The following is a 25,562-nucleotide window of genomic DNA, read 5'->3' as shown; positions in this document are numbered from 1 at the left end:
CACCTTTTTGTCTTGTTTTTCTGTGTTTCCTGGAGTAACATTTAAAAGTCTCACGGTCTGACTGCACAGATGTAGTGACACTGTAGTGACAGATCCTTTCTTAAATTACCTATTATTTAAATGAACTAGTTGGTGAACCTTTGCTCATCGGGTCCTAAAAACTAACATCCCCGAACAAAGAAAAATAAAGCATGTTAATTTCCTTTACCTGAAGCATTTCATGCAGCAGTGAGTTCCACAGGTGCAAGATCACACCTCTTAAAATTAATATTCATTTTGTCAGATGCATGTATTCAAATAAATTTAAATTCTACATAATTTGGATTAAAATATTACTCCTCTTTCTCCTTCCTGTTCCACGGGCTTTTAATTCCACCCCCACCCGCCACGTTTTGTCTTCAGATGACGAGTTTTCCTTGAGCCGAAGTTTAATGAGTCGTATCTCTAGTTACCATTATAAGCAGAGGAAGCAAAAGGCTGGCGAGATTGAACTCTGCTTAATCCCCTTTGCCGAAGCTTTTGGGGAGAGAATTTAGCTAATGTGAGTGTAAAAAGGCCCTAGTGCTAGCGGGGGAAGCGGCAAAGGGAGGGGACCGGGCGGGGCGGGGCGGGGCGGGGCGGGGCGGCTCTGATCCTCCGATCCTCCCCCTCCGGCCTGGCTCTTTTCGCGGCCCATTGTTGGCTCGGAGCGGGCCGGCTGTGCGCCGCGCGGGGGTGTAACTTGAGAGTTTTCCCTACAAAGTCCCAGCGCCTATCGCCGAAGCCGACAGAGGGCTCGGGAATTGGAATCCGGCTCTAACACGGCCGCGTTTTTCGCTTCTGGCTGCTCGGGAAGATCCAGAGAACGCTGAAGGTTGGCGGCGGCAGCGCCTTGCCGGATTTATGCTCGCGCGGGACGAAGCGCCGCGGACCACAACCGGGAGACTGGCGCATCCTTTTCTTCCTACCCTCCGAAGGACGGAGCCCGGGAAGCACGGAGCAGTGGGACAGCTCTAAGCCGGCAGGAGGAGGAAAGGTAGGTCTCGGGTTGGTTGCCTTGCGGCACCAGGGATGGGAATGGCCCCGACGGAGAGAGTCCTCGCTCTTCTCCCCGAAAGCGGACAGCGGTGCGAGAAGCAGGCGCGGAACTCCGGGATCTTGCCCGTGGGAACCCGGGAGGGTCTCCGGAGCGGCTGATGTGGAGAACTTTGACCGGGAGGGTCTGTAAATCTGATACTAAACCGTCCGGCTGCGCAGAAACTTTTTTTGTCGCCCCGGTTTAAAAATTAAGCTGTTCTCGGGAGGACCTCTTTAAGCACAACTTCTTCCCTCACCCCACGTACACGCCATGCGCTGAAAACGTACAGTGTCCACACGCGCAGCGTGTATGTGACAAGGCACACCAGCACCGTTCAAACAAGTGCGCTCATTCTCTAGAACACCCACTTCACCTGCGCCTGGACGCAGCTTTTTCACAAACACAATCCAAAATTTCATTTAAGCGAACAGGGCTTAGGCTCCTACATGGTACTTAAATCCGTTCATTTCGGTGGAAGTAAATTATGTATGAATGCACACATAATATGTGCTTTCTTTGGACATGTAGTTTAAATCCTCACAGTGGTTGAAACTTAACCCCTTGTTTTTTCCACTTACCCCCCAATACTGCCTGAGGTACTGCATGGGGCCCATACCTTTAATGGCATGGGCCAGAGCAGTTTCCCCAGATTTGTTCAGCACAAGTCCTGGATAGCCATATGAGAGGGATGTATTGTGGAGATTTGTGGAAGAGGGAAATTATAATTGGATTTACTCAATGTATTGCAAGATAATTGCCAAAGGTAATCTTAGTGGATTGGTTGCTTTGTCAAACAGAAGTCCTTTAGTTTGTCTGGTGAACTTTGAGCTCAAAACACTTCAGCTTGGAATGACACCTTAAAGCCTGTGTGGGCTGTGTTTGCAAGACAGACTGAACTGTAAACAAACTGTGCCCCCCCATATATTAGTTTACTATACTATGTGAAGCCAGCCAGGTTAGTTTATGGTTGTTGTGTCAGATACTCCCAAATAATGGATTAATTCTATTAACCAGGGTTCAGTTAAGCATAGATAACTACTGTGGGGACAGGATTGCTGAAAATCTACCTAACTTTCAAAGTGAGCACTGTAGTTCAAAGTTGTAATAAGCTATGGACCATTTCTTACTGCAACAACTAGTTCACTTTCTTGACAGCATTTCATAAATAGGTTGTTTATATATAGTGTTGAGAATGTTTGAATAATTGAATTGATTGGCAAATTGATGTATTTCCATTACCTGCCATTTCCTTCTTTTGAGATAATGTTCAGTAGTACTTGCACAATCTGAAGCTTTAATTATTGTACCCATTCAATGACCTCTAAAAACTTTGGAAGGAAACCTGGATAGTTATGGGCATACTGATCATGTGTTACAGGACACAAGAGTGATCTTCATTTTTCTCTTTCAGTTAAGCATTTGAGGGTCCAATTGGGAGCCAAGGTGAAGAAGAAAAGACAACAGGATGACAGCTCGGTTGTGTGACCTCCTTAGGGTCCTGGTGATAGTAACAATATGTGCATGGACATCTTCTTCCACAGAAGAAACCACAGAGCCAGGTAAGTCACTGGGAACTATTGCTGCTGATAGAATTAGGAAGGGTATGTGTGTCTGAATATGAGAGACAGTATTAAAATGTTTTCTATGGTAGAAGAAGACAGTCTGATCTTTTGAGCTACATCCCTCACAAGCTCCCAGCCATCATGGCTGCTGCTTTAATCACTGCTACTTTACTGAGGATTTTTAATATGCTGAGCACTCTTCTTGTTGACAAGAAAAATAAGTGATGGAAAGCAGTAAGTTATCACTAACAGAGTTAATGGTTTGTCAAAGACATGTAGTGAATCAGTGGCAAGAAATGGAAATCTCTAAGATCCAAGTCCAATTCTTCATTTACTGTCCAAGGTGAGCTCTGAATATTTTGTACAATAAAAGCTTTGTGTAAATAAGTTGGAATCTATTGGTAAGTAACCAATGTGGTGTAGCAGTTAAGTAAAGAGTTGGACTAGGACCAGGGAGACATAGATTTGTGTATGTGCCCAGGCATGGAAGCATTGGGCAACCCTGGGCCAGTTGCCATCTCTTAGCCCAACCTACCTTGCAGAGTTATTGTGTGGGAAAATTGGGATAGGAGTGCTGTGTACACTCCTTTTGTTCCTGAAGGAAATATGAAATATAAACCTATCTATTTACAAACTTTGAGTGATTAGTCTCCCAAAGGTTGGTGACTCCCATCTTCTAAAAAGACTATTGAAATGAAAGGAAATTCAGAAGAAAAATCTGGAGTGGATTTCAGCATAACTAAACTGCATAACTAAACTACAATCTGGTACTAAAAGCAAATTGCTTTGAGACATGGTGTTCCTATATTTCAAAAGGATGTTCTTCACTTGCTCTCTATAAAGGACTACTTGCCATCTGACTCCAGCTGGTAGATCTCAAGTTCTAGTAAAAAAAAAAAGTCAAAATAGATCCCATAAGCCTAAAGTCTTCCCATTCCCTGGAATTTAAGAATATACTCACATAAGTGTTTTCTACTCCAGTTCTAACACAGAAGAAATTCCTAATTCTGACTGCAAGTGTAAAATTTACGTGCAGATTTTCTGCGAAGTCAGCATACACATAGTATCTATTTAAGCACTATGCCAAGAAAGTTTTCTTCACAAGCAAGATCTTGATAGTGCAAAATGTCTGCTTCTTTGTCTTGAGCATCTTGGTAATTTGCTTTCCGATTTTACAGCAAGGATGTACTAGTAGTCATCTTTGCATCTATTTCTCACTTTGCCTCCTGATTATCTTAATTCTTACCTTGACTCTAAAACAGGTGTGTTTTTTTTAATTGTGCGTAACGTAGGATAGAACTAGGCACTCCTGAGCTGATTGGAAAGATGTAGATCTCTCTGACAGAAGTATAACATGAGTAAATTGCAACATTACAGGACTGCTATCACTTCTATGAGTAAAATGTAATATTTGTTGAAATGTGCATTGTAATTCTGGTTGTGGACCAATGGTATGGGACCAAAGCCTATGGAAATGTATTTAAGAATGGGTTCCATGTGTCAGATATATATAGTTATAGTTTGAACTTTTTGGAGTTGCTTCTGCATTAAGTAGAAGCATCCTTGCATTCTGCATCCTTGGAGGTTTTCTTACTGACCCCCCTGAATAATCTAATTCATTTAAATTTGCATTTCTGGGATTCCCTGGTGGAATAAGAGTAAAGTGCCATGCCAGGTGCTTGGCACTTTCACTCAGCCTTGAGAAAAGATACTGCTTCCCTGGCTGGCACATCCATGAAGCAGATGGGATATTTGTTACTTGTGCCAACCAGCTGCCTGGGTGCCTCTGAGGCTGTTGTCACACCATGCTAGTCCTTGCACTCTGCTGCTATCACCTATCCAGCTATCTGTATGACTGGACGGGGGAAGCAGTGTGATGGTTGACACAGTTTGTTCTTTGCCATCTCTTCTGGGACTGGCACCAGGTGCGCTCATAGGGGAAAAGGGTCAAGAGAACAAAGGTAAAGTCTAGAGCTTCTGCCTATATGAATGGTTTAATCTGGAGCTTCTGCTATTAGCTTCCATAATAGGTCCTGCTAGTTTTGGTAATTGGTGCTGATAATAGCTCAGAATAAAAAAACAGTGTTTGTGAGAACCTACTGACAAACTGTGTTTCTGAATAAGTCTTCTCACCACAAATGTGAACTTTACTCCCAAGTAAAAGGTATTAGATATTTGTTGAGCACTGATTCCACTTGTCAAAGTCCATTGCTTAGCTGGCAAGATGACTGGACACCTTTTCAGGTCCCATAAATGCCATTGTTATAGTTGGTAAAGTTGCCAGATTTCATGTTAGCTTCAAATTATGTTGCTGCTCAGTAGAGGCATTTCAAAGCACTTGGAAAGATCTTAAGCTCTAATAAACCCAACCTGAAGCTGTCAGGAATTGGAAGAGGGGGAGAAAAAGGATGGCGACTTGACAATTGCATCCTTCAACTATATTCTTCTAGATTTGTTCAAGGTTCAGATTACATAATTGTACAGTGTTTCCCATCATCTGAAATCCCTCTCTGGACAGTCACTGCTTGCTGTGAATTGGCCAGTGAGGCGCCTGATCAAACCAACTTCACCACGTTCTTCCAAAAGGAGGGTTTTCCTTCCTTTCCAATCAGAATGGTTTCCTCAGACGGAAGGAATATTTATAGCAAATGATTCAATTACTTTGGCAATTACTTTAAGTGATTCTTTACTAAAGAACAGCTGCAAAGGAATATTCCCCTCTGCCCAAGACCAGATACCCATATTGAGAATGGCCAGCAATTGATTTATATAGGCATGCCATTTAATTGGGAATTAATTAAGATTCCTCTTAACTTGGAAAAAAAAAGACCTAGACTTTAACATTGACCATCTATCTAATGTCATGAATGGGAAGCAAATAACTGATTATTTAATTCTGTTGTAATTCTTATTCCCAGTTTGTAAGGCTTTTTGCCTCAGGCACTGATATAAAGTAGTCTGCCTTACCCTTTGCAATGGAGCTAGAAGCTCTGTTGGCCATTCTACCTCAGGCAGTAAAAGTCTTGGGCTCTCCCTGAAGTTCAGATGGGAGGGAGAGACCTGGACATTTCTGCAGTTCACACCATTCGCAGGAATTCCTCTGACTGGAGGAGGCCACAGAGGAGAGGAGGGAACCACTGGGCTACCTAGAATGGGAAACAGCAGGTTTCGGCAGCTGCTGTTGGCGGAGGAGGCCGGACGTTGCTTTCCGGAGCTGAAGAGGTGGTCACCTCAGAGCTAAAAGTCCCCTTAGGAAAAGGGGGAACCCTTATCAGCTAATGTGGTTGGCACTCATCAGGCTTCAGAGAGGGAGAGCAGACTTGCTTCAGGAACGAGCTGGTCAAAGGGGGAGCTGGCAGTGCTCCTAACACTGGAGCTGATGCTGGAGGAGGATGGGTCACCAAAGCAATTATAGTTCAAATCCAGGTTAGACAAACAGGGAGGCGGGAAGCTGTGGAGTCAACTAAGTGTGAAACCTCTCACTCCTGCGCATGCCATGGAAGAAAGGGGGGAAGCCTCTGGGCAGAGGGAAGGCTGTGTGGGAGGGAGCTAAATGGGAAGGGAGGGACCGGGAGGGAATGGGTGCAGCTGGGGACAAAGTTGCCCATTCAAAGCAGAGGCTTGCCTCCTTGCGACTTACAGGCATACATGTATATGTGTGCATGGACACAACTAGGAATAATGATGGCGGCTTTCTGTCTCATTTCTTCTATCCCCACCCCACCCCCGGCTGTAGAAGCAGAGGAAGAGCTAAGGAGAGAGCCAGAGCCCTTTGCTGAAAGGGGGCTGGCCCCTATTGTGAGCTGGGGCAAGGAGAGCACGGGAAAGGAGCTGTGGGGCCGGCACAGTGGGGGAAGGGGCAGTGGTCCAGGGCTTCCTGACATGTTCATTTTGGAATATGTCAAAACCTTGGGCTCAGGGATTGACCACTCAATTGAGAGCTCCCACAGAGAGAATGGTGGGGCAGTGGGGGTGGGGATCTGAGCAGGAAAGTCAAGTTTCGGTGTTCCTGGGGATCCTTTCTCCTATCCAGGACTGGTAGGAAAGGGCCTTTGATGACATCATTGCTGGGGCAAAGGAGGGAATGCAGAACAAAAGGCTTATGAACAGGATTTGGAGAATCCCAAGGTGGAAGGAGTGGAATTGGGCAACACTTTTCTTCAACTCTGCTGTTAATGATTCCCAGCTATTACCTTAAACTCCCACTTAGCCTGTAAACATTAAAAAAACAACAGTAAAACACCCAGTAAGCCTTCAGCTCATATACATGCTTACCTGATATTGCTTTCTCCTTTTGAATTACAGATTTGCAGAGTCTGTGCACAATCACAGGCTTGTGTGCTTAATTCATAGTCACAAATGTTGAAAGTGAAGAGACCATTTTTCCAGTGTAACCTAACATTTCGGCCAGCTTCACCCTGTGCTTTGTTACAGACCAAGTTAGAAATCGAGCGCTTCTCTCTAAAGTCATAGTGATTGTAGAAGAAGGGAAAGAAGGGCTCCTGAATATTTTGCGTGTGAATTCTTCTTGTGAGCCTTCTCCCTGGGTCCCACATTTTACCCTCCAGACCTGTTAGAAATACTCCAAATTAAAGTAAAAATGCAAGATGCTTAGAAATGTTCAAGCATAGGGAGGGGTGGGTGTATATTTGAGTAGAAGAATCTGAAGGAAAATGGAATGTAAGAATTCAAAATATATGGTGTGAAATTTAGCATGTAAACAATACTGTCAGATAAATGCTTTCGTTAAAACAATATTTACAAATATGTATTAAGTTTGAGCTGCTACAGCCTAAGGCACTAAGTACATCATTTATGCCCATTTTAAAAATAAAATTAAATAGAAGCTATTTAACAGGTCTCTATCACTCTAGAAGCATAATTTATTTTGTACCTTTATTCTGAGCTCTGGACTTCAGAAAATGAAGGGTTTGCATGAATTGAAAGAAATAGATTGACACCACTTGCTACTTTTTAAATCTTTGGGCTGTGCTTATTTTCAAACATGCATCTGATTATTCCACAGCACAGAAGACAAGAATCTGAAGCCAGTGGCATCAGGCTGTGCTGTGCAACAGCTTTGCTATCAGGTTCAGGAGCAATATGCTGGGCAGCTTTCCAGATTGGGCTGCCCTCCTAGATCAAACTACCACCTCTCTGCTCCAGAGCAAAATCTTGCTCTGTTGATCAGTTTCACCCAGAGCACTGACATTAGAGAGGTTCCCACAGGACTTTGAGCTGTAAACTAGCTAGCCACATTTTAACTTAGGATGCTGTGTGAACCCAGCTCAGGTGGTTCATGGTTCAGAATGTTGAGAACCCTTGAGTAAATCCCAGTTTAGTTAAGCTTAGACAAGCATGTCATACTAACAGCCAATTGAAACTTTCTTCCATACCATGTTTAATCTGGACAAAGAAGAAATAAGCTGCAGTTTTAAGTGCAGCTATGCTTAAGATCTTCCTGCAGATCTAAAGTTTGGTCTTGGAATCAGTGAATAACAAAAGTGAGTACATAAGCTGAGTTTCTCCAGCCTGCAGCTTTCCTAGTGCGTTGAGACTGTAAGGATCCAAATTTCCATCTTGAGCTTTTGGCTGCACTAGCTGAAGATTATGAGAGCGGTAGTCATGTTCAACACATCTGAAGGGCACCTGCTTGGAGAAGCCTGGCATATATAATGGGAAATCCTGCTACTCTACAGTTGTGCCTTCTGGTAATACACTAGGAATGTAAGACTTGGATGCGGGGATAAAAGCAGCTCTGCTTTGTAGTGTTTGTTATGGCTCATTCCATCAGAGTACTTGTATGAGGGCAATAGAGCAGGAAAACCCAGTCATTTGCACTGATTGTCCCTTCATTATGTTGGACAGAGATGTTTGACAGTCACATGCTTGAGACAGAAGAGGAGCATCTGCTTTTGGATCCAGGGAGCCTGCTGAAGCTCTATTGCAGCACCAACCACAGTCTTGTTATCACATGGTATAAGGAAGCTAAGCAACTTTTCCCAAGTGAGCGCATCCACATTCAGGAAAATTTGCTGGAGATTGCTGAAGCCACCTATGAAGATTCAGGATTATATTCATGCCATGCATGGAGTACTGGAGAAAGTCTGCGTAATTTTACTATCTCTGTTGTAGGTAAGAGAAGAAGACTAGGAAGGACTGCAGTGATCTAACTGGTTTTCAAAATGTCTCAAAGAGATTTAATGTTCTCTAAGAAACATACGAAGCAGCCTTATCTATGCTGAGTCAGACCACACAATCCACTGAGCTCAGTATATAATCAGCAGACATGATATTATTTTAGACCAGACCCTTTCCCACCCTTGCGTAGACATGCTCACGAGTTGAGGCTGTGTATTGTCACACTTCATTTAACCAGCAAAGTGTCTCAGATAGTAATGTATTTATTTATTAAATTTGTTATGGCTGCCCACTCCAGAAACCTCTGAGCAGCTTACAACATTGAACTACACAATTAAAAACATGATAACAAGATAATAACCACTCAGACTAAAAACCAACCTTAACTGTAAAAAAAACACAGCAGGGCCTCTACAAGCACACTAACCTTGAGCACACTAACCTCAGGCCTTCAGAATACATCTTCTGAAATCACAAAGATTGCTATAAGGTGGAACTTCCTTTGCAAATCAACATCTACAATGTAACCCTTGTACAAACCTAGGATTGCAGTGCCAGCCCTCTCCATTTGCCCTTTGTAACTTCCCTTCCCTACACCTACCTGATAACATTTTGCCTGTTCTCCTTTTCAAAGAATGCTGGCACAACAGTCAAAAACAATCTTAATATGTGGCATCTATTCACTGCCCCGTAGATATTTGGGGTATTTTATTTCAAAGCGTCACCTGTGCTCATTTTGATTTTAGATTCATTGGCATCAGGGGATGATGATGAAGACAGTGATGTGGAGAGCACCCATATTGATTCTAATGAGGAGTCTGTACATGCCCATCGAGGTTAGTATTGGGGCCAGTTAGTTTGTACTCAGTCTTGTGGACTGTTGCCCCCTAGAAGCAAAGACAAGGAAGACTATAGCCACATATCTTCACCCCATTGCAAAAATCTCAAGGAACCCAAAAGTGTTGGCCAGCTATTATCTTCAGTCTGCTACCAAGGAGGGAGCATGACATGACCAACACTTGTGTCTTTCAATAAGTTGAGTATTCCAGGCAGAATGAACTCAGTGCTGTCATTCATTCTGCCACACTATTTAGTGCCTGTGTATCATTTTCTGTTCCTTAAACTCTTTGGATTGTATTGTTACTTCTTTTCTTGGAAGGCTGTTCAAGGTTCATCCCCTCCCTGCCCCAGCTATAGCACAAAATCCACCTTTGCTCCCAAGACCAGAACACTACTTAAGCTTTCACTAAAACCTGAATGGATCATGTCAAGTTTTCCCTTTTTAGCACCTTACTGGACACATCCTCATCGAATGGACAAGAAGCTGCACGCAGTCCCAGCAGGAAATACTGTCAAATTCCGCTGCCCAGCTTCAGGAAGCCCCAACCCATCTATCCGCTGGCTGAAGAACGGGCGGGAATTCCGTGGGGAGCACCGTATTGGAGGAATTCGGGTAAGGCCTAAATTTGTTGGATTGTTCTTTTTCTCCCCTTCACTTCCTCCTCCTTCCATACACTTGGTTAGGCTGAGACCAACAATGACTGTGCCCACCAGGTTTTCTGAATTAGAGCTCTGGGTGGAGAGAACAATAGAAACATGTCATACAGAGGAAGAGGAAGCCAAGCTATTCATTATGAAAGCTACTTGAAGAACCATGTTTTGCTATAGATTCCCAGTCCTTTGCATACGTGGGATTAGCATTTGTGTGTAGGTATGGATGTCATTTCTACAAAGAGAACTGTCAAAGCCTTAAATACTTGCTGTAGTCCTGGTCCCTTTTGTATTCCACCTGTCCTAAATCTCCCAGACAATATTTCCCAACTTTGCCATAAGCTGAAGTAGCCATGTCTGAAACATGGAATTCTGTTAGAGTTATTCTCTGGAAAAAATTGACAGCCTTGCAAAACAAAGGATGCTCCAGTGGTAACAGTAGCTTGCATCTTCTTCTCTATTCCCAGCTCAGGCATCAACACTGGAGTTTGGTCATGGAGAGTGTGGTACCCTCGGATCGAGGCAACTATACTTGCTTGGTGGAAAACAAATTTGGCAGCATTCGCTACAGCTACTTTCTGGATGTGCTGGGTGAGAAGGCCTTCCTCCACAAACTTTGAATGGGATTCTTGTGCTCTTTAATGGCAAGTTGGAGGGCAAACACTAAGTAAAGGGAACAGTGTTGGCCATAAGAAAATATTCAAACTCTATATTAGGGAGACCAATTCAAAGATATAAAATGGAGTGCAGTTGAAAATGAAGTGGACCATCTCCACTTTCAGAAGCTCCTAGTTCCGTTGCTGATTAATGCTTCTGAGCTTGGGGGTGGGGGTGCCAAAACCCAGGTGTTGGCAGCCTGCCATTTTCCTCTGGGAAGGCAGAGATACCATCCTGACCTCAAACTCCCCAGATAAAAATAAAAGCCCCGAACCTACTGCCAGCCTCAAAGGAAGACAAAGATCTCTTGGGCCATAAAGTCAGATGAAATTAATTAACCCTGCCTGAATCACTAGGCAGAGCTTTAAGCCTTTGCTTTCTTATCTCTTAAGTCCTTCATTATCGGTCTTCTCTGGGGTTACTCTTAATTGCCAGAAAGAGACTCTGGAGCCTGCCCTGGCTGGGAGTTCTAACGTCAGAAGCGCAGCGAGTTTTGCTGGTCTATGATGGGGAAGAAATTATGATCCCACCAAGTTTTGGGGCAAGACCATTTGTACTGCCATGTTAAGAAGATTGCAGACTGTTACTGTTGGATGGGCTTATCTTAGCTGATTTTGCCTTTGCACTTTTGGCCTGCTCTGATGTGCTGGAAAGCACGGCCATAACCTGTCTGAGAGATCTGGTACCCTTCAGCTGTACTGGACAACTGAACATTTTTCCTGTTTGTTTCTTGGCAGAGAGGTCTCCACACAGACCGATCTTGCAAGCTGGGCTGCCTGCCAATACCACAGCAGTGGTGGGCAGTGATGTAGAATTCTTTTGCAAGGTGTTCAGCGATGCACAGCCCCACATACAGTGGCTCAAACACATCAAAGTGAATGGCAGCAGCTTTGGTCCAGATGGAGTCCCCTACGTGCAGATCCTTAAGGTAACCAGATCAACTTTTTGGGAAATGGGAATGGAAAACAATAAGTCATGTTGCTCAGTGATATTTATATTTATAACATCATAGAGATGGCAGGGCTGTAGAGACCACTTCTTCACCATTTGGATGCTAATCAGTAATTGGTTTTCCTCAAGGAGTAGATGAGAAGGAAATGAGTTGTAGGCAAGGATCTTACTCTCTATCCATGCTAAAGAATTACGTTGCCCCAAGTGTCACTTTCTCCCCATCCCTTTCACTTCAAGGCTGGCTGCGGAGTGACAGGATGGAAGAAAGTTGTTACCTTTCAGTGGCTTTAATCTGGAAATGGTTGCTGACCTATAACCTTGGAAATTAAGGCATACTCAAATTAAGGTTGCAGTAATTATACAGTCATTGTGATACAGTGCCTTCCTTTTAAAGTAAGATATGATAGCTTTGTTGATCCCCCAAAAGAGACAGGGTCCAAACATGGATGCAGTGATATTTTCATTTGTATCAACTGTCAGTAGGCTGCATTGAAAAATGTAAACAGAACCTTTTTTGGCAAAAAATACTGTCATTAGTTTAGCACTCTTCCAGCTAGAAACTTGAGTTGCACACAGCTTTCCGTAAAAAAGCTTCACTATAAGCGATAAAAGTTAGCGACAAGTATAATGCCTGTATGGCGTACTCTCATCTGAGATATGGAAATGTGGGCCTTCTAAGGTAATCACATACATATGATAGCTATGTTAGAAGCAAGTAAGTTATTCCTCAGCCAAAGAGATGCTTGGACAGCTCTTGTGTGTTACCCACAACTAATACTTGCCTCTCTTTCACCCCTGTTCGGCATTTACCTCACTAGACAGCAGACATTAACAGCTCAGAGGTGGAAGTGCTGTACCTGCACAATGTCTCCATGGAGGATGCTGGTGAATATACCTGCCTGGCTGGGAATTCTATCGGCCTGTCCTACCAGTCAGCCTGGCTTACTGTGCTTCCAGGTGAGGAACAGCAGGGATGGCCCATTTCAGGCTTGTAAGGAAGTTTTTGTGGTTGCTTTGTTAAAAGTAAACTCTTGATATGCCACATACTGCAAAACACACACACACACACACACACACACACACACAATTAGAGAAATCTGAACTCTGGGAGATCACGGTTTATTTAAAAAATTATTTCAAATTCAGGGAACTTCATATTAAAGAGGTAAGTGTCATTCTTTATTTTTAGTTTAAGAACACTGTTAGTGCATATATACAGGCCTACACATGAAATGAATATAATAATTTTTAAACTTCTGGCCTATATTTGAGCCTGAATGTGCAGGGGTTCCCCGAGGCCTGAAAAATAGATCAAGGGTTCTCCAAGGTCAAAAGTTTGAGAAAGGCTGTGAGTCTGTAGTATGCCTATCCTGGAGGAACAACAGTTTTCCCTTGGAGAAGTAGTAGTTGAATATGGGATGAGCAAGAGTGTTTGATATACTGTACTAACTTATTCTTTCATTGTATATCTGAATAGAGTTGCCTTATAACACCTGAAATCTATTTTTTCATTTTTTTTAAATCACTCAATAAACCTAGTGCATGGACAATATACAAGTTAATATAATAAAGTACAAGATAAAATAAACAGATCTGGCAGGACAGACTTAACATAGAACAAAACCAAGTGCAGTGGGATAAATAACTGAATGGATCTAAAAGCACTAAAATTATTTTTTCTAAAATGGCTGAAAATGAATGAGTATAGAGAAATAATAAACCACTTGCAGTAAATCGTTGTTCTCAGTGTGACAAATAATGAATTGTAGAATTACGAAGAACAATCTGTTTCCCCAATCATGTTTCCCTTCCCCCTTCCTTCATATTTCAAGATATGCAGTACTCCTTTATGGTATGTAAATCCTTGTATGATCACATAAAGCAGATTGGACTTGAATTGTGTAAACCTGTTGTAGGCAAGTGTGGATGGCTGCAAAATAAACTGAGAGCACCACTGAACAGAGTGAGACTTATTACTAAATTACCAGGCGTAAAGTAGTATGGAAAGAATCTTACTGAAATCCTCATAGAACCACTTAGTTAAGAACCATATGTTCTTTTCCCCCCATATCTTTCTTTTAAAAGTACCCAGATGCTAATTAGTTGGTTTCAATTTGCTGCTATTCTGTATTGTTACTCTTCTAGCAGCACGCTAGAACTTACTTTTATATTCACCTTAATCATGATATTTTGAAAGAAGATAATAAGATGATCAGGATTACCAGCTTTATCCTGATAATTCATTCTGATGCAATATAGAGTAAGGTATTTTGTCCTTATAATTACAATAAAATGTTAATTGCATTACATTAGTGTAATTAAATTACATTAACATTTTGGAATTTTTCAGAGACAGAGAATATTATATGGATTTATGTAGCAGTTACCTACAGTGTAGATGTATAAAGAAAAAAAAGAATTTAAAAAATATTTTAAGAAAACTACAAATATTTCCAATGAGAAGACAAAAGACGTTTTGTCTGTGTTTTATTGATAAACATATATTGTGCTGTCACCAAACCACAAGTAATTAAATGGAAAGGAGATATTGATGAAATTGCTAAAGAGGTTTGGAACTTTCTATTGAGGAAAGATTCTTGGTTTTCTGCCTTAAAATGGTTTTACAAATATATTTTTCCTGGAAATTCTTTAAAATGAAATTGTGGATGACCAACATTGCCAATCATCTTGAAAAGAGAAGATTTTTATATGTGTAGGATTACTCAAGAGCTAGGGAATTTGAAAAATAATAATCAAAAGGAAATGTAATAAATCATGAAGTTGCTATATGAATAAATGGTATATTTTTAAAAAAACATGTGAAAAACAATATAGATAGATATAGTTATGAATTTATTTGTCTGCCAGCATGGTACATACCTGAAACTGAAAGTAATAAACTCTGAATGTGAATGCATATCTAAGGCTTAGCAAACATTGCAAATAGTCATATTTGGAGCATATAAATTATTGTTGCAGAAGGCTGACGTTTCTGGTGCATGCTTTGATTTTTTAAAATACGTTTGCAGAGAAATGATTGGCAACAATAATAAATGGTATATGAATACGTGCACACTTCTGAGTTTTTCTTAAAATGTAGATTTGTAAATGTAATTAATTATTATGTAAGATCACATTCTCAGAGAAAGAGGGAATTATATGTGACTTTGATAGCAGTTCCAGAGAGATTCAGGCAGATAGCTCCTTTGAAGGAGACTGTCCACACTATAAAATTCAATACTTTTTCCTCTGCCTTAACATCTCCAGGAACATATTCAGGGGTTGGCAATGGTCAAAGTTAGTTTAATTATAGAATTAACTAACTGAAGATTTATTTGCTGTTTGCAGATGAAGAACAAGTTGAAGAAGTAGATGCCCCTGAAATCAAATACACTGACATAATTATCTACACTTCAGGGTCTTTAGCTGTTGCTATGGCTATTATCATTATTGTTTTATGCCGGATGCAAATCCAGCCAAGCAAGCAACCTCTGGAACCAATGGCTGTGCACAAACTCTCCAAATTTCCTCTTATCCGACAGGTATGTAGCAGTACTGTTGATCCACTGAAGTAACGGGACAATCAGATTTATCTCACTGAATTAATTTTCAGATTTTCCAATCATGAGTAAAGCTGTCAATAAGCTCAGAACAAAAGTTGATTGTAAACATTAGGGATCTGTGATGAATGATTGAAAAATATAAGCCCTACATCAGAAAGAGCTCCAAAAGATCTCTCAATATCCATTAAGGTAGATCTACTGATCTCCCATGTGTAGCCCTAATTTAAAATTATTAAGTATTACTAGATGGAACTTGAACCTATACAGTGTAAGGAGGCCTTAGATGTATCTATTCTGCAATATCACCTGAGACCTGCTGCATTTTGTCACCTGGGTCATATCAGACCTGTGCCCAGTCTGTTGCTGCTCTGGAACAGAACAATATTCAGGGCCCAATCTAATGTGTTCTTGACTTGCCTCATAGTTCTCCTTGGAATCAAGCTCTTCAGGGAAGTCCACAACATCACTAATGCGTGTTACTCGCCTCTCCTCAAGTTGTACACCCATGCTAGCTGGAGTTATGGAAGTGGAGCTGCCGTTGGACTCCAAGTGGGAATTCCCACGGGACAGGTATGCATATAAGGAGATGGGTTTTTAGTGCATTTGCCACTGGGGAAGCAGAGCTGGTTTTATAGTATCTTAACAAACTGAAGCTGCTGTTAAAAGATCAAATGGCAAATTCCTTATCAAGGAGCCTATTTATTATACTACAAAGGACTAGTTCCTACATTTTGTGCTGTTACCAAGTTTTTTACATCCAGTTATCCACAGACTAATGTTTGCTGTGTTCATACAGAGAAAGAACTTAGTAAATACTAGTAACATGATCATTCCAAAATGGCTACCCCAGTCACAGCAAATAAAGCAAGGAATGTAACACACTTGCTTTGTTACACGTCTGTGTTATCCAGTCAAATGAGGGTAAGCACAGATCATTACCATCTGTGTAAATTGAGCCCAAGTTTCCCTCCTCATTTTACAGCAGCCTTCCTCAAGCTAAGGCCTCCCAGATGTGTTGGATTACAGCTGGAAGTTCACTTGTGAAACACCGCTCCTTAGCAATGTGTGCAGCAGACAAAAAAGTCAAGTGTCACAATTATCCCAGGGCAGTCAAATATACCACATTTGTCCATGTCAAAAATGCCCTTCAGTCATTCCTTTCTGGCATATAGGCCCATCTGTTAATTGAAAGGTGTTGAAAATGAAATGTTGCATCTGTTATTGAAAGCTAGTCAATACCGGCACCTGTCTCACATCTGGAAGAATGATATTACACTGCTGAAAAGGTCCATTATGGGTTTCAGAAGTCTGAACTTCCTTTGGTGACTATATATATCCCCAGTGGAGCTCAGATGACAGGACAGACAATGTCTTCTTGAGAACTTGTTTCCTAATGTTAATTAATGTCCTGCATGATCTATGGTAAGCTCCTGTCAGGGATGCTGGTACTTTATGACTTCAGTAACTCATAGATGAGCCTAAGAGACAACATTTAAAATCAGTTCAGGTTTTCATCAAGGTTGCAGCCCTGCACATTGTCGATTTTGTCACATCTTTCCAACTCTGAAGTTGTCCTTTTTCCCCAGGCTGGTGCTAGGCAAGCCCTTAGGTGAGGGCTGCTTTGGGCAGGTGGTGAGAGCAGAAGCCTATGGGATGGATCAAGAACGGCCAGAACGGCCTAACACTGTTGCTGTTAAAATGCTGAAAGGTAAATGTATTTTATGGGGCCCAAAGCCTCGTCCTTTTGACTTCTGTCCTTTCATTATTGGTGGTATTCTTGACCATGGGTCTTCATGTAATCCCAGGAATCATATAAACTTATTTCTTTGCCTTTTCAGATAATGCTACAGATAAAGACTTGGCTGACCTCATTTCAGAAATGGAGATGATGAAACTGATGGACCAACACAAGAATATCATCAACCTATTGGGTGTCTGTACCCAAGATGGTGAGTGATTGCATTTCTGATTAGGAGGCAGGAAAATATAATGGGCATTGCTGGAAAGGACAGGATGTTTGGGAGGCAAAGGACTGAGAAATGATGGCTCAGTTGGAATGAAGCAGAACTCAAGGGGGGTGGAATGGGGTATTGCAATGGTAGGATCTGTCTGGATGCTGAACATGAGCTTGGGTACTCAGTGGAATTGGGAGCAAAAGTTACGACATTTTGGAGGTGTTTTCTGAGGACAAAGTGTGATTTATAGCATCTAACTACAGGTCCCCTCTATGTGATCGTGGAGTTTGCTGCTAAGGGGAATTTGCGGGAATATCTGCGTGCTCGCCGCCCTCCTACACCTGATTATACCTTTGATATTACCAAGATGCCAGAGGAGCAGCTTTCCTTCAAAGACTTGGTTTCTTGTGTTTACCAGGTGGCCCGTGGCATGGAGTACCTGGAGTCCAAGCGGGTAAGAGGGATCTGGCTAGATAGTGTCCACTGCCATCTGTCATGATGGTGCCTCAATAAACCCTCTTGAGTGAATTAGTAAGCTCTAATCCAGAGATACATAATTTGAGTCCTCAAAAGCTGTGGATTGGGCCCACAAAGTTCCTCCCAAAGTGGTGACCAAATTATCATTTTTACTGTGACAGAGGAGAATTATTAAATGCATAAGGAGTAAGCATATGATTTGTTTCTAATTAATTTAAGTTCATTAAGTTCTCTGGCCTGGATCCAACCGCTTTGGGGAGTGAGACCATTCCTTAGCATGAGACTCAGACTAAGTATGGTCCTTGGTCCAGAAAAGGTTATATAGTTTTGTGCTTGACTCAGTGCTCTGGCATCTTCACTCCACTCTGTGTCAAGTTTGCCTTTGAATTGTCTGAGACCCAAGGACAAACAGTGTTGAATGTATCAGGCCTGGTGTGTTTAAAAGAGGGAAGGGTTGAAGGGCATTAGAGAGATGTAAAGAGCCCCTGCTCATGTTTAAGTTAGGAGGAATAATAAGCTGATCTATGGTGGCATTGAGGTTATAGTGGGGTTCCTGAAGTCTGACACATCTCTCTTTCTTTTTACTCCCAGTGCATTCATCGGGACCTGGCTGCTCGCAATGTTCTTGTTACTGAAGAGAATGTAATGAAAATTGCTGATTTTGGCTTGGCCCGTGGTGTTCATGACATAGACTACTACAAAAAAACCAGCAATGTGAGTGAAAAGCATTTGATGGCCACAGGGTTGGGATAGGATCCAGTGCCAAGGTGCTTTGGAAATGCGAAGTGTCGTAATAGATGATAGGAAAAATGAAAGTTATGTTGTAACTGTAGAGTAAGACCAATTGAAGAGAATATTTGTAGCTCAGGGTTGAACTGTGGAGTCCTTGGTGCTCTCTGAGCCTTGTTGTTTTCTTGCAGACGTTCCATTGCCAGACTAGGCAACATCTTCAGTGCAAAGGGGGAGTGGGCCTTGCTCTCAGTTTATATACCGTGGCTTGCCCTGCTTGTGTTGGTAGGGGTGTTGCTCTCTCCTTGGGAGTTCCTTGATTGGCAATGAAACGTCTACAAGAAAACAACAAGGCTCAGAGAGCACCAAGGACTCACATAGAGTAAGATTCAATTTAAATATATACCTACAACTGTTGTAAAAGAAAATCGGAAGTCTTTTCTTTAGATTTCTTTCTTCTTTCTTTTTCCTGCACTTTTGGCTTTGTTCTTTCTTTACTTTTTCTCTTTCCCTCATCTTAAATACTAGTTTCTGTTACTTGTTATCTTCTTACTTAAAATTTAATAAAGTTATTATCTAAAAAAGGAAATGCAAAAAATCATAGGGAAAAACATGGGCAAATTAGGGATATTAAGTACCTCTGTACCCACAACAGCATGCTATGAGAATAGCAAGAAGGGGTCAGTTGACCCAGTCATCTAAAACCAAGGGATTTTTTTCTAGATTTATTTATTCTAAAACAAACCATCCCATAAGATTAAATCAATTCCATCCAATCACTCATGTCATGGGAACACTAAAGCCCAGTCAACTGCCCAATTTTGCCTACATAGCCCTGCAAGAAAAAAGATGGAGAGTGGCTGAAAAAGCAAGCTTCTCCATTACAGAAGTCACCATCAAGCCCCAGCAGCACAGAATGCTCCCAGACACCGACTGACTGGAAAGGCCATGCCATGCCCACTGGCTCCTGCCTAGCCAATGGAGACAGGTGTCGTGATGCACTGGAACCTTTCCAGTACTCTCTTGATGCAAGGACTATGTATCACGATGCCTTTATGATGCCCGTGTGGAAGACAGTGGGTGGGGACTCTGTTCTAAAAATGATGGCTGTTAATGTGACTGTCCACTGCCAGAACCACCAATAAGAAGATCTGACTGTCTAGGCAAGTGACAGTTTTTTTAAGAGGAACAGGACCAAGGGTAGGAATATTAGTGCAACAGTATCTATTAGTGAAGTTTTATTTGATTCTACAGGAAGTCCTCGTTTAGCAACTGCCTTCTTTAGGAACCATGCACAGTTACAGTGGTGATGAAAAAGTAGCTTTACAACCGATCCTCGCATTTTACGACCTTCGCAGGTCTGTAAAGCAAAAGAAAGCTGAAGTAAGCATAAACACAGTCATGGTTTCACTTAGTGACCAGTTCGCTTAGTGACCAAGTTGCTGTCCCGATTGTGGTTGCTAAACAAGGACTACCTGTACTTTCAAGGAATAGAAGGTGATTTGGAAAATAAAGAAGATTGGACAGAGCTGTGGGATGGTATCTATGGATACTGTTCGTTGGAGGAGGAGGAGAGAACTTGTAAGAGGCACTTTGTCACCACAAAACAAAGGAGCCATTAACTGACGGTTTCTCATGTTTACCTGCAGGGTCGTTTGCCTGTAAAATGGATGGCACCGGAAGCTCTGTTTGACAGAGTGTACACACACCAAAGTGACGTGTAAGTATGAATCAGCAAGATAGAGGGTTCTCACTCTCTAATCACCCTGTAGAAATGTGCCTGGTAGAAGAGCCAAGCAGCGCTGTGTAGTATTTTGGATCTCCTCCCCAAAAGTGTTTTGGAATGCAAACCTAGCACCCGTCTGCAACACCTTAGAGCAGCCGCACGATTTTCAGGCTATTGCAGCTCCTGCCGTAGAGTCCCAGGACAAGGGGCACAACTGTTTAGGATGCTGTAAGTAGATCCTGTGTCGGTGCTCCCAACACCTTTTGGGGATCAAATCTAAAGCTTTGCACCGCTGCAGATAAAGATTGAAAACCATTTCACATACATCTCTTTGATTTTTCACCTATTAAAAAACATAGGACTCTGCCTTATCTGGAGTGAGTCTATTGGTCCACCTAGATCTACCATATCTACACTGACTGGCTGTAACCCATTTTAGAGTTTCAGGCAAGGATACTCCTCAGCTCTCCTTGGAAATACTGTGGTTGAACAGGGGACTTTTTGCATGCCAAATGTGTCTCTAATGCAGCAGATTGCAACTCTTCCCTGAGTATCCTGGAAATATGGAGAATAACTTGAATCTATTTACCGTTCCCTAGTGGATAAACCACATTTTTCATTGCAAAGCCAGAGCAGTGTTTTCCTCAAACTATCTGTAGTTAAGATCAACTCAATATAAAGTCACTTCCTCCCTGAAACAGATTTTTATCTCCACCCTGGCTTGTGCATGCTCAGTACTTTCCATCTCCCGTGCTGTACATTTGTGATCATAAATAAAATTTGGTAAGCATCTATAATAGTTTTTTGCATTTCACTGGGAAGGACCCCTTCTGAGGTTTGCTTGCCACATGGATTGCCTTCCAAATGTATATGTTCCCAAAACCTTTATAGCCTTCTTACCCTCTCTCCACCTCTTCTCCTCACTTTAAGGTGGTCCTTTGGAATTCTGATGTGGGAAATTTTTACACTGGGTGGCTCCCCCTATCCTGGCATCCCAGTGGAAGAACTTTTCAAACTCCTGAAAGAAGGTCACCGAATGGACAAGCCCTCCAACTGTACCCATGAACTGTAAGTAGCGCTGTGCCTCCTAATGCCACATTTCCCAGTCTGCTGTCTTCCAAATGCATTGCCTCCATCTCCATAGACTTCAGTGGAAAATAGATGCCTGAAGTTCTCTTTTTCCAAAACAGGTACATGATGATGAGAGAGTGCTGGCATGCTGTGCCTTCCCAACGACCCACCTTTAAGCAGTTAGTGGAGGGACTGGATAAAGTCCTGGTTGCTGTTTCTGAAGAGGTATGTTTAAACTCCCAGGGAATGGCTCAAATGCAGATATATAAACAGCTAGTTATTGGCCACAAAATGTAGGGGTTTTTAGGAATTGGGCCTTCATCCCTATGAATGCTGATGGGTGTCTTTTCTTTCTTTTCAGTATCTGGACCTGTCAATGCCTTTTGAACAGTATTCCCCATCCTGTGAAGACACAACCAGCACCTGCTCCTCTGATGATTCAGTCTTCACCCATGATCCTTTGCCAATCACCCCTTGCCTCTTCCCTTATCACAATGTGAGGACATGAGGAGAGGGGCAGGCCGTGGACACTGGGGAAGGTGGCGTTTTTGTTTTTTCTTCATTCCTAGAGGATTACATAGTTTGAGAACTGAAGTTCTCAGAATGTCCCTGGTGGAAGAAATTGCTGGGAGCTATATTAGCAAGAACTGAAAGTCTCATCAAGTTTCTGGAGCCTGTTGGAAATCTGCTGCCCAGAGTTCACTGGCAAGGACCGGATGCCTTCCTTACACATGTCTGCAGATGCTCCAGGCCCTAATACTGATGCTTCTACACCCCGTAATCTCAGGTCCCCTCAAAGCTGTTGCTCTAGCTGAGCCTTCGATGCAGCCAGCTGTCTGAAGACAAGTAAGACCAGATAAATAGGGAGTCACTTAGTCCTGGAGAGAAGGGCACTCTCTAACTTCAGGAGCTCTTAGGAGCACCACAGGGTATCCTGCTTATTTTTCTGATACCAGGCCCAATTTAATAATACTTTAAAGAGACTTCATGATTTGGCAGGAGTCAAGCCAGCTTTCTCAGGCAGTCCCATCCTTATCTGGACACACAATCCCAAGGATGTCCTACGTAGGACATGGACCTTTCCTTCTGGCTCCTGCTGTCCTCTGTACATAACCCTAGAGATAAATATTTATGTACATAACACTTTTAATGCACATGAATTACCCGCACCCATAAATTATTTTTTTGGAGTAGAACCTCTGCCTGGAGGTTTGGGGTTTCTTTTTTCTTTTTTTTGCCTGCATCTCCTGGGGAAATAGATCTTGCGTCTCTCCGGTTCCTATGGTTGAAATGGCTGCTCAGAGTAGGTTGGCCTCAGTTGGTGTGCCCGGGTCTCTATGTGAAGGTCAAATGTTGCAATTCAACTTGGGTTTTGTCTAAGTGAATATCTGTGGAGCTTTAGAAAGGAAGGAACAGTGTGTCTAAACTCCCTCTTTAACAGCTAGCCCTTGTCTGAGTGCCTATTTTTCCCCATGATCTGTAGAGGAGAAGGTGATTGGGTTTTCAAGGCAGAGCACTGTTAGTTTAATGCAGCTAAGGCAACAGAGAATCTTGTGGCACTTTAAATTCCAATATATTTATTATAACATGAGCTTCTGTGAATATAGCCCATCTCATCTAATGAAGGAATTGTTACCTTGAGCTATTTAACTAAGGAAGTAGAGCATAATTCATCAAATCTTTTGCCCCAACAATTTTGCTATTCTTAAAGGCCACAAGATCCTTTGTTTCTGGCTTGATGTAATGTTCAGCAGTTCACATTTCACATCCAGGCATCACAATCCTGGCCAGATATTTTATTAGGCCATCCCTAAGTATGGTATTTTCAAACTTTGCAATTTTCCCAAAAAGTTCATCACTTGCTGGAAAAGTTGAAAGGAAAATACAAAGAAGTTTCAGGTATAGTATACTCAACTTATTCTGTGATAGCTTTCCCCAACCTGGCACTCCCCAGATGTGTGGAATTCACTGTGGTGTCCAGTATCCATAGCCAACACAGTTGTGCTGAGAACTATGGGAGTTGTCAGCTTCACACATCTGGAGTATACCAGGTGGCAAGAAGACTGATGCATAGGTGCTAGCAGGAGAGCGATCTCTGTGCCATGGAAGAGCTCACATGTTTCATTTTGCTGGAAACCGTCTCTGATCAGGAAGCCCTGATTCAGTTTAGGCATGGGAATTGAGGGGATGCATGAGATTTATACCAGCCCTTAGAGCGTAAGCTGTTTCTGTGTTTTATAAAGAAATAGATTTGAGCCCAGAAAGGACTAAAGACATTCACCTGCACCAGTGTGGCTGGCTTGCACACACAGCATGTGCACCTGTGGATTTCACCATAGAATGGAGTGTCCATTCTTACTTGGTTTGCTCACGCACAAAGCATGCCCCCCATCTGTTCTGCATTAGCTGCTGTTCCGTTTAAGCCACCATGAACACCACTACCAACATCTCCCTGAAATTGATCCAGCAACTGGCCACTCTTTCAGAGCCTGGGAATCTGTCTCAGGATACCGCAAAGCCCAGTGGGACTATCCCACCCCCAGCCCAAACAGCCACCCTGTTTACTTCCTGGGGATTGGCTGAAGCCAATCAAATATCAAAAGGAGTCCTCAGAATATTCTCATTCCCTACTTACGATTCCAGAGGATCTTACATACCAAGGAACAGAAGAAAAATATTTTGGGGAAACAAACATTTATTCCTTCTGGTTGTGCCCCCTTCTATTAAATATCCTAGTTTCTATGCCCCCCCTTCCACCACTGAATGATGGCACAAAACACAGGATCAGCCCCAGGAGGGAAATGCAGCTGTCTCCCTTCTTCCTCCCCACCCCCCAAGCCCTCTGCTGGGTTTAGAGTTTCACAAGAGATCTTGTGGGGGAATTGCAGCCCGTGCCATCCCAGTGGGGATTGGGTTTCAGTGGGCCATTTTCCCCAGTGTTGTTTCCTCTCCTCCCAGCTGTAGCCCATTCCAATCCAGCTGGGTGAAGGGATGAGAAATAATGCCTCCCTCCCCCCCTCCAGAAGTTATTTGTGCTTCTGCATTTCCTTTTTCTGCAGAGTAATATATAGCAATGACACGGGGCAAGTGGTGGTATGCTGCAGGCAGTATGGTGGGCAGCTGGAGAGAGGTTCTTTACCTTGGGCTGCAGACTCTTAAGAGGAGTGCAAGAGTTTTTCCAAGGACAGAAGAGATGCTGCAACAGGTGCAATAGACATGGAGTTGTTGCTAATCCCTCTGGTTCCCTCTGTTACCAGCTTAAAACTCAGTCCTGCACGTACACCAGTATAGGCCACTTGCACTTTTAAGATAATATAACCCAGGCATCTCTCATTAGCAGCTTCCAGAGTCACATTAATAATTTTTTTAGCCCATTCATGGAGACTGGCATGATGGATATTTTGGCTTGTTTTATTTCATCTTCCGAGAAGCACAACACTGCAGAGCCAACTTTAATCAATAATAAACTGGATTGGGTGGCAGCATAGAAGCCTGCATAGCAATTACTGTCCTTTGTACATGGTCGCAACATCATTCTATACAGATGTTTGTGAATGTTTACATTTATTAGGAAAATGTTTGTTCCATTATAGAAGTCTCTTTTTTCTCTAGGAGACAGGGTTTTGTAAGAAATATCCAGTCAGATTTCTATGACATCCCCCTGCCCTCCAGATATTTCCCCTGTGCAATGTTCCTATCATTTCCTTTTGCCCAATTTTAAAATCAGAAAAATTCTCAGTATTATGATCAGAGTAAATGAAATACCTTTGTAATTAACTGTGCTTCTGTCATTCCAGTTGCAACATTTGATACAAATAAAATTCAATTGCCTAGTTTATTCTGGGGAAAATATTGGGGATTTTTTTCTGATGGCTGAACTGGACATACCTATAGCGGTCCTGTCACTGGACTTTAATTTACTCCTGTGGACAATAGTTTCTCATGGAAACATCCCAGTTTATATGACCATAACCTCAGGGTTTTGTTTTGTTTTGTTTTTACCTTTGGGTCTGTTGAATCCTAGCAACTGCCTGGACCAGTCCCTGCAGTTTTCTTGGCAAGATTTTCAGGAATGTTTTGCCATTGCCTTCTTCCTATGGCTGAGAGACAGCAAGTGGCCCAAAGTCATCCAGCTGCCTTTGTGCCTAAGGCAGGACAGGAATTCAGTTTCCCAGATTATCC

General features: G+C 42.4%; 1 protein-coding gene across 1 annotated transcript; it reads left to right on the top strand.

Moving 5' to 3' along the window:
• Positions 1–676: 676 nt before the first annotated feature.
• Positions 677–25,157, top strand: FGFR4 (fibroblast growth factor receptor 4). The gene is made up of 18 exons (XM_063292092.1): positions 677–1,015; positions 2,474–2,616; positions 8,488–8,754; positions 9,507–9,596; positions 10,047–10,213; positions 10,719–10,842; positions 11,646–11,836; positions 12,678–12,816; positions 15,208–15,401; positions 15,847–15,992; positions 17,009–17,130; positions 17,261–17,371; positions 17,641–17,831; positions 18,446–18,568; positions 20,233–20,303; positions 21,240–21,377; positions 21,500–21,605; positions 21,742–25,157. Exons 2-18 carry the CDS (start codon positions 2,523–2,525, stop codon positions 21,886–21,888), a joined length of 2,421 nt encoding a protein of 806 aa, XP_063148162.1. The 5' UTR covers positions 677–1,015; positions 2,474–2,522; the 3' UTR covers positions 21,889–25,157.
• Positions 25,158–25,562: the final 405 nt, after the last annotated feature.

Source organism: Candoia aspera, chromosome 2 (assembly GCF_035149785.1).
Source record: "Candoia aspera isolate rCanAsp1 chromosome 2, rCanAsp1.hap2, whole genome shotgun sequence".
Lineage (NCBI taxonomy): Eukaryota > Metazoa > Chordata > Lepidosauria > Squamata > Boidae > Candoia > Candoia aspera.
Note: the sequence above shows the minus strand (reverse complement) of the source record. Positions and strands in the feature narration are given on the sequence as shown.

Coding starts and splice junctions, on each gene's coding strand:
- FGFR4 (XM_063292092.1), top strand. CDS start 2,523: ATGACAGCTCGGTTGTGTGACCTCCTTAGGGTCCTGGTGATAGTAACA. Junction 2,617..8,487: donor AGAAGAAACCACAGAGCCAG/GTAAGTCACTGG, acceptor TATGTTGGACAG/AGATGTTTGACAGTCACATG. Junction 10,214..10,718: donor ACCGTATTGGAGGAATTCGG/GTAAGGCCTAAA, acceptor CTCTATTCCCAG/CTCAGGCATCAACACTGGAG.